The sequence below is a fragment of the Diprion similis genome, chromosome 8 (assembly GCF_021155765.1).
Source record: "Diprion similis isolate iyDipSimi1 chromosome 8, iyDipSimi1.1, whole genome shotgun sequence".
NCBI classification, from domain to species: Eukaryota; Metazoa; Arthropoda; class Insecta; order Hymenoptera; family Diprionidae; genus Diprion; species Diprion similis.
The window spans coordinates 5,282,332-5,297,727 of NC_060112.1; the positions used below are offsets into that span (position 1 = coordinate 5,282,332).

Sequence of the window (15,396 nt, forward strand, 5' to 3'; positions counted from 1 at the left end):
ATCTAATTAGAGTAAAGGAACTTAATTTGAAATTAAAAGGTGAAACTTGCGATGGGAATGAGCTTGGTAAGGTCGGTGTTTAATTCGTGAGGAGCTAATTAGCAACGAGGTTCTTGCGGATCCGAGTACAAAAATGAGAAACAAAAAGAAAAAAAAAAAAAAGAAAAAGAGGTCTAATGTGATCCTGCTCCATAGGTATCTACTGCAAGAGATACGGCTTTTGTTTGCAACATAAATATGAATTTAAGTCGACCTTTAATCGAACGGAAAGTTTTCTTTTTTCTCTCCTCTCTTCTCTGCAGGTTGGTAGAATTCAGGCCAAGAGAGGAGGGCAAGGGATGTGTGTGTGTGTGTGTGTGTGTGTGAAGGAGAGAGAGAGAGAGAGAGAGAGCCGGATAACGACCCTGCGAGCGACTTGGTTTCGCGTTAGGCTCCGGAGTGCCGAGAGCGCAGGTCCCGGGCCTATAAACGTTTTATCCTCAGCCCACCGCCCCGCTCTACCAGCTTGCATAACGCTCCTCTCCTCCCGGCTCGACGAGTATCCCTGTGTAGAAAACGTAGGAAACACAATTACGGACCCACCCTCACACAGCTCTCCACCTTCAACCCCGTCGCTCTGCTCTACCACTACTACTACTACTACTACTACTACTACTACTACTACGACTACTGCGTCCCGAACCCCGAGCTTCGTAAGAGCTGACGTTGAACTTCCCCAAAAGCACATTCAGGCAAAATTTCTTACGTGCATTGAAATAGAAGCGTTCACTTCCCAACGAGGCAGAGAGAGAGAGAGAGAAATCTAACGCCTCAGACGTTTATACTGGCGATCCAATCGGCTACCTAGAATATCTAAAAATTATCCGAGCCATTTTTTGCACTTGACGAGTATCATCATTTAGCCGTAATCGAAAGAGAGTTGTACCAGGCAACGTCTTACTGATCTTCCACGGCGTTTCCTCGGCCTGGGATTGGGGAAATCGTAATTATCAGACCACCAACGTAAGATTCGTCTGATGATGCTAGATTTTCGGATCAATGAATTCAATAGGAGCATGTGTGGAGTACATAAAGAATGGAAACAATTGCTATATTCTATATGTACCGAGTCAAAGTAATTAAAAAAAAAAATTTCCAACTAGTATACAAATACTCGTGATGAAATAATACCGTTTAACGCATTCATGAGCGAATAATTCTAACGTCGCTTATCGTTTCGTTTTACTTTCCTTCCCGTCGTCGTCGTCGTCGTCAAGAGTCGTTACGCTGGTAGAATTAGCAATATATCGGTATAGAGAATGTTTGTCGACGATAAAACGAGGCAAGGAACGTAGGTAAATCATCATCCCCTCGGAGCCTTGACGTATTTATACCTGCACGTGTAAATGCCTTGGTAGGTAACTCAGCAGGAGACACAATTACAAGGCAGACGTTGTGTTCCCCTGACGTTGCTAAACTTTCACAAAGTGGAAGTCAGCCCCTGTCTCTCTCAATCTCTCTCTCGACCTCGTCTCCTCTCTCCCGGACTTTTCTCATCCAGATCCCATTTAAACAAAACGAATTACGCCACCTCTCCTCCATTGTATCACTCCGAAGCAGAGGACGAGGACGATGGCGATGTACCCACGGCGTATAATGTATTCTTGACTTTCGTTCCCCGATCCCACGTCACCCCTTGTTATAACGGACAAGCGATGGACTCCGGTACAGAGGGAAATTACACCAACTATTTAAACTTCGTTGCGATGACGAAGCAGATCTCGCTAGTCTTTGGGACAAAATAGCGAAGAAGAAAAGAGCGTCATCCCGACTCGGATCAATCGGAGCTGCTGGATTGAGCATCAGCTCACCTAAGACGTGACTCAGATTTGGATTAAGATAAGGAGCAAGGAAAGAAGATCTTTTTATTGTCCCTTTTCCTCAAGACTGAAACAAATTTCAGCGGCTGAGATCAAATGGCCGCGACTTGGGTCCAGTGCTAATGGCTATATGGCATCTCTCCATCTCTTATTTGTTTTTGTGCCCCAAGGGAAAAGGCGAGTCAAGTAGCATCCTTGGTCGCTCTAGCCAAGCCAAACTGGGTTGAGCTTTTCTTCGCATTTTCTTCTTGCCCACTGAATCACTCTGAAGAGATCTTTTCATAGCTAAAGAAGAAAGATGGAGAGAAAGAGCGTAGAAGAGGGAAAATGGAAAGGTGTATGGGTGTAGTTTCCTTCCGTTGTTAGGTTAGGCGAAACGTCCTTACGTTGAGCCACCTTACCCAAAGTTACTTTAGTAGGACGCAGATGATTTGTTGCTCGACGGAAAAGCAGCCATTACCTGAGACCGTCCGCCTCCAAAATACCCAAGTACACGGATCCGCAAGGCTCGTAGAATTCGAGGGCTAGAAGGATGGAAAAAAGTGGGTGGAAAGTGAAGAAAAGTAAAATACTTGGAAAGATTTCTTCGCGAGACTTAAAGAGCAACGGTCTTTGTAGTGGTACAATGCCACCAAAAATACGAGGATCCATCTTTATTTCCACGTCACCATCATGATTGTGCCGCTGTTCAAGATATGCGCGTTTCTTCGCTTCTAGTCTCGATGATAATGATGAAGATTTTTGTAAATCCACCGCTCAGTCGTCTGAACATGTACACGAGGAGAGCTAGGCGCACGAAGGTAATGTTATGAATTACTGCCCACTCCGAGATCCATATAACTGTCGATAATAATTTCAGAATCGACTACGTGAGCGATGGTACGTGAGTTTTACGAACGGCGGCGGCCGGATATCCGCTCGCGCCCCACGAGCTCGTGGATCGTATAATTCCGAGTGCATTGTCTGCGGAAAGGAATAGTGCAGTGGATATATGATAGAGATGAAAAACGTGGATAGTATAGAAAAGAGAGAATCGCCGTTTCATCGGCAGCAGAAGGGCGTGAAAATTGAACCTACGTGGCGAGGAATCCGCCAACTGAACGCTGACTAATTGTCAGAGACCCTGAGGAATGGAATAAAATGAAACCGAATGAGAGTGATGGTGTAAAAAAAGGAAAAATCATCGCACTATCTCCGGACGTAATGAGCAACGCCAGTGCAACCACCGCCGCGGGATTCCAACTCCGACCAAGCTATTCCGCACAATTTCAAATTGTCCATCCAACTGTTAACTAGTTCACGGTGGCCGAAATTGCCAGAATTATTAAAAGGAATTAACGTCCAACACGAAACGCAAATAACGGATATTCAAAGTTGTCGACCACCGTCTAGCCGTCTCCGTCCGCTATAGCAGTCGCACCATTATCGGAGTTTCATAATTTCGTAGAATTGGATGGTCCACGTTCGGCCAAAAACTCCCATTCCCTTCGCCATCCGTTATTATCAACATTACATCGTAGAAAAGCACGTTGGATAAAATCATCTAACATAATTACGATTAGAACAACTGCGTTCAAACCTGGATTGTCATTTCACCGTCATTTTTTGGTCCCAATCTCTCTTGCAAAGATCAATGATCTGAACCTCGATTCAAAAGATATTCTCGACAAATCTACCTCTCCAATTATCTCTAGACTCGGAGGTATACTTTCTCTCCGAAGACTTTTAACTGCAACAATTAATCACCGACTGCCACTTTGAAAGTCGTTATCGGAAGCAGTGAGGGAGCCCTCTCATTAGAAGTGTCTGAGATAAGAACTTTCAGGTACCTGCTCGCGAGATCAAAATATGGGCTGAAAGATGAAGTGGGATAATAGATTCTAGAATGAGCTTATGCCTCATGTCATTGCCTATAGTTGTGTGCTTCCAACCATGGCAAACACTTTTTTGAAATGTGCTACTTTCATGTGCTTCTCCAGTCTAGGTACGAAGTAAAGAATCCGATCTTGGTCTGCACCAGAAGAACTCTTCCAATCACCGAGTCGATGACATATCTTTCCTCGGTATTCAGACACGGTGACAAATTACGTATTTATGCTGTATTTCGTATCATGGAAGTCGGTACATCCTGCGGTTGACACAAGGCAGAGAATATACCACGGAAAAAGGACTCTCCGACTTCTAGACTGCCCATAAATATTCTCCGACGTACAAAAGAAATACGTGTAATATATTTTCGACACTGGATATGCACGCCTCAGGTGAACGGAATCAAGTTCCCCCATAATCACCGCAGCTTTCCAAATTTCACTAACCTTAGATCAAGTGACTTATCAATAACACATTTTAAATCCTCTTATGAGGATATCGATCATCCAACGGTAAGAATATCGACGGTGGACATAAAAAATATATTTCCCAACGAAAATACTGATACCGTAAAAGCGGGTCACACGGCCAACGGTGATTCTAGCAAAGTCAGGTCACGTGAACTGGCGACAATTAGGCCGTGGAAGATGGGCTTCTACAGCCAGTCCCCTCGGTCCGGTCGACGGGCAGCTCAACCGACATATGGGAGACAGGGGGTGGAGGGGTGAAGCAGGAAAGGGGGGCTAATGTCAGACTATTGTCCCCTAAGGCACCGAAGGCCTTCCAAAGCCACCCACAGGGTCTGAAACCTTGTTAACTCGACGGAAACCATTAACGGAGTCACGTACGCCTTGGCATCACGATTTGTTGGCGGAGTGATCGCGCTACGCCGCCAGGTCCATTCCTCCCTTCTCTCCGCGTCTAGGCGGGCAATAATCTTTGTTTGTTTGTTTGTTCGTGTATCTTTTTTCTCCCCATTTGTGTTTTTTTTTTTTTTTTTTTTTTCCACCCAAAGAATGTGTTTTCAGTCGCTTATTACCGTTCCAGACTCGCGTAATTCCGAAAGCGCAATTACACGGAGGATATTTCCTACAAACAGTGCAGTTATCGCGTTAGTTGTAATCATCCATCGGCAAGGGTTCAATTACGACTTGTGTCGCGTATAATGATGCTGGATTCCAGTCTCGCTCGTTATGCAACTATCAATCGGGGCCAATCGTATCGGGGTGACACCGATAAACACATAAATTTTGTTATTAATCCACCTTGTTATTGAATGTTCCCGTACAAGCACCCCCGATAATATGATCGGTCACCATAGCATCATCGTGTTGTTTCCGATATCACGCACATGTAATCCCAAGTATCTATCTCTAACGTATTAGCATTTTGTGTAAGGTGGTAAAAATAAAGAAAAAAAGAATTGTGTGATACTGACATGAATTCGTCAAACAGATTTACGTTTTTTACGTTAGAAATTAAAAAATGTTGGAATATGATTGAAATATTTTTTTTTTTTTCAACCGTGTATAAGCGAAAATCATTCCGCATTTTTTAAATTCATTTTTTTTTGTTTTTCACCCTCGTTCCAAACAAATCCCCCTTGTATATACATACATTATATATTTTTTTTCTTTTCATTACTCGTGGTAGTCGCACCCGACAGTCGACTGTAATTCACCCCGTGAAGTAAATTAGTATCGTAGAGGTGCGGAGCTAGCAATGCGTCAGCATTATTTAATTGTCCCTTTCAAGGACCAGCCAACCCCTACAGCGCTCGGCAGGTTAAACGTTTCGGAGGTGGAGTCCGGACCCGCCCCCCAAGTTTCGACATCGTTCTATCAGTCACTAATCTCGCGTGAAACTTGTTTCCTAATATCAGTCAAAATCTCCCCGTGGTAATAGCTGACCTCCAATTCACTCGTATCCTGATTTCCAATCTCGGAGATCGGTGACAACTTCATAACAGCGACCTCGGAACTGAAATTGAAGAGGGTTTTCCACTGGTGTGTTAAACAGCGTCAAACACCGCAACACTTGCAGGTGTCGATCCCATAATTTCAAGTGGAACAACCCTGTTTTTCAATTTCAATAATTTCTTATTCCTTCATATTCAGATTTGGCTGAAGGTTAAGCGTTCTTGATATCACGGTTGAACACCTTTTGCGAAATGAAAAACGCCGATCATGCGTGAAAGTTGGGATGGAAGTTTTTGAGAAAGTTCAAGTGGGGTGGAGCACACTTGTCAATGTCGCGGCGAATATCGCGATGTACTTGAAACGCTCAGAGAATGGATTAAAGGTTGATAGATGCACATACAATAGTCACAGAGAAGAACCATTGGATCAGGACACAGGATCTCACACAGAGTGTTCCCTGTTTATGGGAGATCTGAATCGGGGTCCGACTGGCTGTTCTGACTAACATTGAACTGGATGTAATGAACCGATATTGAAGCTATTTCGACAGTCGAAGGGAAATTGACATTCAATCGTCCAGATTATCAAGCGATAAACTATACGTTATACACTCTCCACGTGTACAGACCACTGCTTCTGTTGCTGCACTGACACATTTTACAAAGGGTCACCATAGCTACGGTGTGCGGCGATTATGTAGATGTTAATCCAACGCATACCAAAATCAATGGCGGCTCGTGGTCACACCGGAAATACGTAGATATTCAGATGTGAGATTTACCAAAACTAAAGTTTGCAAAAGATATCAAAGTCCTGCTTCGTTTGAAGAACTTTTAGAGTAAATCGTTTAGAACCATCTTTTTTAAAGCCACTATTCAGGAATCACACCTTGTACCTAAATGTGGGGATTAATTTTTTTGGCATTTTGTTGTTTTTTTTACTCTTGTCGATAGGCTCAGCTGATGGGGTAAAACGGGATTGCTGTTCATCCTCGGGGTATTAGCACAGAGTGAGAAATTGTCGAGGCTATTACCGAAACTTGTTTGTTCAGAGAGCGTTGGGTGAAGCCCGTTAGTCAATGGTACCGTAGACAATGGTGTGAGGTACCCGATTTTAAGGCAAGGGTTAAAGGTCGTTTGAGCTCGCGTTAAAGCCGAGAAATCGCGAATACGGAAGTAGAAGCCCTGAAGATTGAAAGGGAAAGGAAAGTGTAGGTAAGGGTGGACGGAGCCCGCGACCATGAGCAAGTAGAGAAGAGAAAGAGAGAGAGAGAGAGAAATAGAGATTGAGCAAGAAGTGGAAGCGAGAGGGTGCGAGATCGAATGAAGGTGGTGGCTCTGAAGTCGTCGGGAGAGGAATTGTATTCAGCGAAAAGGCTGCAGCGCGATCCTTCGTACCGAACATCATTCGCGTGGAAGTGATCGAACGCCTTTCGAATCTTTTATGCATGACTCGACCCAATATTATTCCTTCTGGTGCTCCACCTCCCGGCCAGCTTGCCATCGGGTAAACACTCTAAACCCCTTCTAGAAGTCAACTCGAACTTATTAGCATGTCTGACAAGGTATCTTCCTCTTCTTCTTCCTCGTTCTAAAAACCCACCGTATGGATTACCATCGAATTCATTATTGCGCAAGTGTTAGGCATGATATGGTTTGGCTGCATAATACAAATCGAATACAAATACACGCGCTACGTTTCCAACGTGCCTCGTTCACGATGGTTGCCAAGCTCAATTCACCAGGTGCGACGCACGTCGGCTCGGGGATATATGGGTTACTGATCAAAGTGAATTGATCGTAAATTAATTAGAGCCTTCGGCGTGAAGTGGAGCGGGTACCGTTTGATACACTGAATATATGCATCTATGTCTGCCTGTTCGCCTTCTGAAGTTCTACCCACGTTCCCAGGTGACACTGTGATCGACAAAAAGTTGCACGGACCAAGATTCGCGCCTTGTTGGTCAGACCATTGTGATAAAAAATTCGTCCATGATCTTCAAACATTCAGACTAAAAATTAATCCACTCGCTTTCCGATCGTAGCTTTGAAATTTCCCGGTGGGATCGCGGATGCCGTGTAACGAGATATGGAGTATTCCGAGATCGAAATTACTGCCAATGAAGAAACATCAAACAGTGCAGCATATTAGGAAGATTTTGCTTTCGGTAGTGCTCTCAAGGATTTGGCTGAGTGCTCAGCGAGGAGTGGAACCCTGATGATAGTGTACAGTCTACAACAAACAATGATCCCGTCACCCGAATCAGAGCCTCATCGGCCAGAGAAGAGAACTGCGGATATACGGTTGAGTGTTTCCAAAGATTTTTCGGGCGAGGCTAAAGGACGTCAAACAAACTTGTTAGTCCGGCAGCTATCCCCGCAGCATGTGGAAAGTAAGAAGAAAATCTTTTCTGGAGCAAGGAAAAGAGGTCCATTTTATCGCTTGATTAAATCAATGCTAATAAAAGAAAGAGCAAGAAGAAAAAAGGTAAGAAAGGAAGAAAAAGCTACCGAAAAAATAGAGGCAACTCCAGGAATAGATAGGGACCATGGGTGGGTCGACATCCGCCGGGCACTATCGTCAAGTTAACGAACAGCGAATGGGCTCTTAATTCTATAAAGCTTTCTTACTTCCCACCACACAGAGCATCGGAAAAAAAAACAAAGGGAAAAACCAGGTCCCGAGTGTGTGCCACACTTGGAGAGAAGAAGAGAGACGAAAGTTGAGGAGAACAAAACGACGGAACAGGTATGAGAGGGGTAAGAAAAGCAATCAGAAACGTGCGGTATCTTTCGCGTTTCCGGGCCACTATAAAGTCTCTCGCTCTCTTTCTCTCTCTCTCTCCTTTTCGTTCGTTTACTGCACTGTAGAGGAGGATGCTTCTACAGTCGATATTAAAGCGGACGCGTGCACGTTGCATATTCAATTAAAACCTGCGACGAATATAGGACACTCGTACCTCCTATATATATCTACACACGTATACACCACTATCAAACCGCTGCGGTTGCTACGAAGGCGAAGAAAATCTCTTCGAGCCACTCTCACCCCTAGAAGTTGGCTCTCGCTAATCCAGCTTAAACCTACTCTCACCGATAAGTTCGTATAAACCTCGCAATAAGTTATTTAAAACTACCGCCAAGGCAGACGAGCCTAGTCAGCGGATACCGGAAGGAGTCAGTAAACAGCAAAGCGGTTCATTGTTATTTCGGAAAACACCTTTTCCTCGATTCATTGCCAAGGTAGCTAGAGTATTCGACGTTTGACAATTATGGTTCGATTGAATCTTGAGCTTATACCGTCTTCTTTCCTGTCTTTACCCGCAATCGCCAAGAGATTTTAAAATCGTCGAGGGCTGAAGAGCTTCTCAAAGACCTTCTTTATTGCTTCTGTTAAATATCAATCGCTGGTTGATATTGACCCGAGGTTAGCATACTAAGTAAAATGTAAATCTAAAGAAGTGCGTAATTTGGCCAAATCGTTGAATCCCATTTCACCCAGCTTACATCTCTGCGATAGTGATTTTCCGTGAAAATTTTAGCTCAGAGACGAAGGAAGTCTGGTAATTCCAGGGAGTGACAAATATCGTAGTAACCCGTGTCAAGATAAGAAGGTCTCTGCGCAGTGCGACGTTTATTCTCAGCAGAGTAAATCGAGGCGATGTGGATCTATCTGCTCTGAACTTTACGCTCAACGTAATTCGAGTCTCTTCTCGCTTTCGAGCTGTCTGGACACGGTGCGCAGCGAGGCTGTCTCTGGGATAAGTATATATAAAGAGTGAGGTGCACGAGCCGATACAGATGAAAAGTTCGGCTCGAAGTGAACAAGTTGTAAAACCGTCTCTCGCTACTGACGACTACTACTACTTCTTGCGGGGTAAGCTCCCCACAAATCTAAAAACTTGTCCCGGTCGTTTCGCTTTCGAACGTAAGAAAAGAAAAGAAAAGAAAAGAAAGAGGAAGAAGAAGAAGAAGAAGAAGAAGAAGAAGAAGAAAAATTTCTACATGGCTTCAGCGATTGATAAGAGGAATGACGGATCGATTCGGTGACTTTCTCGGTACGCGAAGCACGTTCAGAACCTGCCACAATGTGCCTTCGAAAAATAATTAATGACAAAATGCCTCGTGTGACTTCACTCACCAGCACCTGAATACCGACGTCCTGAACAAATACCGAACGGGATATACAAGGTAATCAAACAGCAGGGCTCGGGGAATGGAATGTGACGTAGAAAGCTCGTTGAGTTACTCGTCATTTTTCGGTGGGAGAATGTTGATGTCTTGCTCGGATTGCTTACACATCATTCATTCTCCTGCCACGGGGTAAATACTGTTACTCAACCCCCCGTCCGCACGGTAAAACGTCCAGTTTGAGCCAAGGAAAATTTTGCCACAACGTAACCAGAATCGTTTATCATCGGGCGAAGGAAAAATAATAATACCTCCTCCGGATGACAAAGAAAGAGAGACCTGAACAAAGCGGGACAGTATCGCGTCCATGAAGAAGTAAAATCGTTCTTTCACGAGGCTCGTGCATCTAAATGATCGATTTGACCTTTCTCTTTTTAGCAAATTGAAAATAGATTCACCATTTTGATCAAACGCACAATCTTTGTTGAGGACGGTGAATGACAGTCAGTATCCAGGACAAAGGTAAGCAGGATGTTATCTTCCTTTTAGTGTAACTTTAACCGTGACTCTTACTCTTGCTCGTCATCTTGAACTCGACTCCACGTCACGTCACGCGGTGGTGAAAACGTATCACGCGAAACTTCCACGTTGTTTCTCTCCGACGAAGCTCACGCACAAATGGATAATTAAATTCTCAGCGAGTTAACTCGGTTAACCGTTGTAAGCATTCTGGTCCCGAGACTCGACTCTCCTTCACCGCTTGCCAAATAATATCCCATACCTACGTAGGTACAAACACACCTAAGATTCCGAACTTTCGTACCGTTACACTGGCTTCAACCGACAGTACCAACACTCAAAGATCGAAGAAAACTCAGTAATCACAGTTTAATTGTCGATGAATAAACAAAAGTTGAATCTGTCCCAGGTTCTTTCATTTACAAAAAAAGCTTGATACCAAATAGACCCAATTATTAGCAATGAAAAATCACCTAACAACAAGTCACCACGAGCCCATATTCTCTCTCTTTCTTCCTTGGTATGATGACATGAATTCCATTGCCAATCGCAGGATAAGAACTTTGCGAAGGAATGATTTCAACGTCCGTTAATATATTTCTCAACTTCCAAGGGTGCAACCCTTGATTCGAGACTCTCATTAGGTGAGACGATATCATATCGTCTTGTCGGGTCACGAAGATGCTTCCGTTTCAGCGGGACTCCCCAGGACGCGGTAGGCTAGGGACGGTAGTAGCTTTGACAAGTTATTAATTAGTATTTGTTTGCCCGGTTAAGCGGAGGAAATGAGACTTCTCTGACTTCTCTGACTTCTCCCTTTCTCCAATAGAGCACGGTATGACAGGGCCTGCCGTGAACTTTCGACTCCGATGAGCAGTGTTTGTTTGCGTGTTTGGAAGTCAACTTGCTCTCAGTTTTCTGACTTTCCACATGCGCGAGAGTTCAGAGCGTGGTTCCCGTATCATGATGCCTGCACCCTCTCCTGCTCGAATACTCCGGAGTGTTTATTTGACTTGAAATCAATATCGCGTCGGGTCGCCTCTTCGCGATATCCGAGGGCTGCAAGCTCCTTGTTGAAAAAATCCGGAACACGATACTCTCAGCTCTTCGATCACGGTTATAGTACAAGGATGAAGGGATGAAAAGAGGCCGAAGAGGCAAAGCGAAACAAAATCCGTCGGGTTACAGAGAGTATTTTCCTGTCCCTTGTTCCCGGTGTTAACTAGAGGAATCGAAACCCGTGCATTTATTTATTTTTATAAATTTCGAAAGGACTAAAATCGTTTGTAAATCAAATGGCAAGGAAAATTCAACGCGCGGAAACTTGGCCTAAAGTAATTCCAAATTTCCAGAATACTTCAGAGGGGAATTCCCTGAGATGAATCTGAGAAGTGTGAATTCCTGAAATTTCCGGGCCACCGCCGAAAAGCTGTAAACGAGGCTCGCGAACATTTTTTCCTGGGACAAGAACGAATTTACTGTTATTATATACATTCATCCTCTGCACCTGCAGAATGCCAAACGACTTTACTTTCACCAAATTATCGCGGTGCGACAGTCCGTGAGATCAAAGGGGGCTGAAAATTCTCTCATATGTCGCGATTATTATACGAGTGAGCAGACGAAACGAATCAGAGAAGTACTCAATTCCAAGGCTGAAACAGCCAGTCGAGAGATAAATGACGTTATTCTGAATCGAGAGAGAAGAATACGTTACATTGTTGCGTACGAGGTACATTATTTCCACAGCCAATGGCAACGTTATTCCTGTATTTTTTTTTCTTCCCCAAAAAAGGGAAACTGGATGTCGTTAGAATAAAAATGGATAAAATAGTGGTTTGAAAGGCAATATCAATGTTAAATGATTTTAATTTTATCAAAAAGAGTTCCCGCTTCACTTTATAGAGAACAGAAGAAATTCGATACAGATCACGTAATCAAACAAAGAATTAGGTTTGTTTCGTTGCAGGCTGTAAAAAGAGTTTTTGTAATGTAATAAATAATAAAGTCGTATAGTAATAATTAGTCCAATTCCGATAAATCAGATCAATCGTTTCGATAAAAAATGAATTCTCTGTTAGCAAATATCCCCTTAAATTGACTAACGTCAATGATATTTCAGTAAAGCACAAGATGTATTAATCATGAGTTACGCTATTACTGGTGAAATAGGAAAATAAAAAAAAAAATTGCACAGGATCATCTATTTTCTCTCACATAATTATTTAAAATTCTCGAGTTTGAGCCGTTAAATCCGTTACATGATTTTCTGTGACAGACGTGTATATGCGAGACAAGTTGTCAAGTCTGCATGTCAATATATATCAGCAAGTTTCGCAGAAATTTCACATCGCGTAATAGTTGCTCCCCTGTCACAGTAACCTAACAACCCACCTGTCCAAGATTACGGTAAGTAGCTAGAGAGCGTCGAGCTCTAGGAAGCCAATAATGAGGAATACTGTCACCAAATACGATTTGACAAGCAAACCGCGAGACCTTCCCCAAGCAATTATAATTTTCAGTCATACGGATTCCACCGCGGTTCTATGCTTTCAAATCATCATCCAAATATTCTCCCATGCACGAATATGCTAACGCAAAGTCTAGGGTTTGTTATACGAAGTTTGTACAATTTTCCGAGTTTCGCGTAACGTTAGGAAGAAATATGGTAATGAGGTGTGTGTGTTTTTTTTTTCTTTTTTTTTTTCTTCTAAAAACTGTAGCTCAGATATGATATGTACCAGCTGAAAACGCACCCCAAGAGACAAGCAGAGCTTCTTTAACAAAGTTAGAGCCCGTCAAAAACGCGTTTAAATCGAGGCTAAGAATGATAACTAGAGATAATCCAAATCCCACATGTATAAAATCTGTGAATATATAATAAGGTATCTTCGTAACTTAATCTTGTTAAAAAATAAAAACGAAATAGTGAAGAAGAAACGAAATATATTTCAGCTTTACACGCGTTTGAAGTGTTGAGTAGATATGATAATAAAGCTGCACGGTCTGATGTAAACCATGGGGAAAAAGATTTCTTTGCATAGAGTATAAATTGCTTCACCTTCGCCGAGTATTAGTCTAGAGGCCCTTGAAGAGACCTGTGAGATTAATTATTCTAGCTCACGATCTCATAATTTTACTGTGGCACTACTTTCATGGTTGATAAATCTTAATCTCATTGTCTCTACGACAGTTATATAGTGAGCAGTACGTAAGGGTCCCTTATTGAACCCGTTTCATTTTGACGCATCGTTCACCCTGAGCCTGAAATAGTTCAGCACAGTGGATCTCAAACCGTCCTAGACTTTTAGGTTCAGGAATTAATAATGGAAATAGGGATGAGGTAAGAGAAAAAAAAATTTCAAAAACGACTTAAAAACGGAAAAGATCGACACTAAAATTTATTACGGAATAAGGGACTAATCCAAAATGTTCGCGGAGAGAAAACATGAACAAAATAAATTGTTCTTCCAAATTTTCTACTTGTTCGATCGATAAATTGTTTGGTTGGAGTAAGATGTTAAGAAATTTAATAAATTTACTACGATTGATGTATGCATAGATGGTTGTTTGATTCAATACTTTCGTTACGTTGATCATAATACGTTGATTAGTAGTCATGGTAATCAGACATTTTCGAAAATTAAGATTTATAACAATACATTTTTCGTTATTTTATTTTCTAAGTTTTTGACCCCACCCTTCGATATTAGAATGAAAATTTACTATTTAATTATATTGGATTCGACTGCTATTCCCGCACTCCCAAACTCCTCTAAAATCACTTCTAATAAAGTAAATATTCATCTCCACATTTAGAAGAGGGTATGATTTCGGTCTACGGCGATAATAAACCTAAAATTGTAAATACTTGGGAAAAGTAAGTTACAACGGGATGAAAAAATCATCTTGAGATGATCACGAGGACCGGACGAATAAAGCCACTCGATGATATCCATCCCCCATCCCCCCTCCCCTCTCCCTCAGAGCGTAACGATATTCGAGTGGAGAATATAAGAGGCGCAGACAGCGAAGCGATCTGGAACGATGTCAATCAGCCAATGCAGTCCACGGGACTCCAGGAACCGAAGCGTGTTTTATTATATCATCTGCACCGCGCGAAGGGGACAAACGAGACTCTCAAGGGCTTACCTGGATCAGAAGAGGGATGACTTCTGGTCAATCTGCATAGTTGGAGTGGAAGGTATCGAGTGTCCGCTCTCGGCGGTGACTTTGGGGGTGGAGGAGCTGCGCTCAGGAATCCTCTCTGAAGCTCCCACCCAACTTCCTGGATTATCGATGCCTTGCGGAAGTAGGGTGTAACCTCGCGAAGATATTTCACTGAAACAAAAATAACTTAGCCGTTATTTTTACAATAAAAATTTTCAACGAATAATTTGATTCATTATTTCACCGATTTTTCTCCTATTTTTTATTCATTCGCAAAATCGGCAGGACAAGCAAAACAATTTCAATTTTGTGTATATTGTTATCAAATTTGCATTTTTTTTTTAAAGAATGTTGAACCTTATGTCAGCTGATTTAGTGAATCAACATGTTTTTGCTTTTGTTAAGGAGATCAGATATGACCGATTTTTGGAACTCGGTAGTTTAACAAAAATCTTTCTACACTGCCAACGGCTCCTGATAAATCAGATTTACAGATACAGTTTCTGTACTACGTTTTTTTCATTATCAACTAAGTAACATTTTATACAACGTATATCCGATACACTGTACGCATATAATGCTCGTACCTCGATGTCACCACGAATAAGTTACATTTTCATGATACAAGCAAGAGGTTTTCGTTCTGCAGCAACTTTAGATGAACTGCAGTGCGTTCCAGTCCACGTTCATGGCAAATTCAGTACGCGAAGAAATCCCGTAGGATGCGAATAGATAGGAGATAGTGAGAGAGTGAAAGTGAGAGAGAGAGAGATAGAGAGGCTGGAGTTGAGCAGAGTTGAGGGAGTTCTTCGCGCCGAAGACACGTTTTGGGCAATAAAAAGAAATTGGAGAAGATTTGGCGTTTCCATATACACGCACGCAGTGCAGAGTACGTCTTCCCGATTTCCCGCAGAGTGGTGGAAAGGGGGG

The 15,396-nt window shown here is 42.6% G+C and overlaps 1 protein-coding gene across 3 annotated transcripts in view; it reads right to left on the reverse strand.

The window, feature by feature from the left end:
• The window catches only part of LOC124408861 (beta-1-syntrophin), a 207,253-nt gene that overhangs the window by 46,563 nt on the left and 145,294 nt on the right, over positions 1–15,396 (reverse strand). For all 3 annotated transcript variants that reach the window (XM_046886115.1, XM_046886114.1, XM_046886113.1), the window contains exon 3: positions 14,449–14,637. In XM_046886115.1, the coding sequence (XP_046742071.1) occupies positions 14,449–14,637 (189 nt within the window). The remainder of the gene's footprint in view (positions 1–14,448; positions 14,638–15,396) is intronic.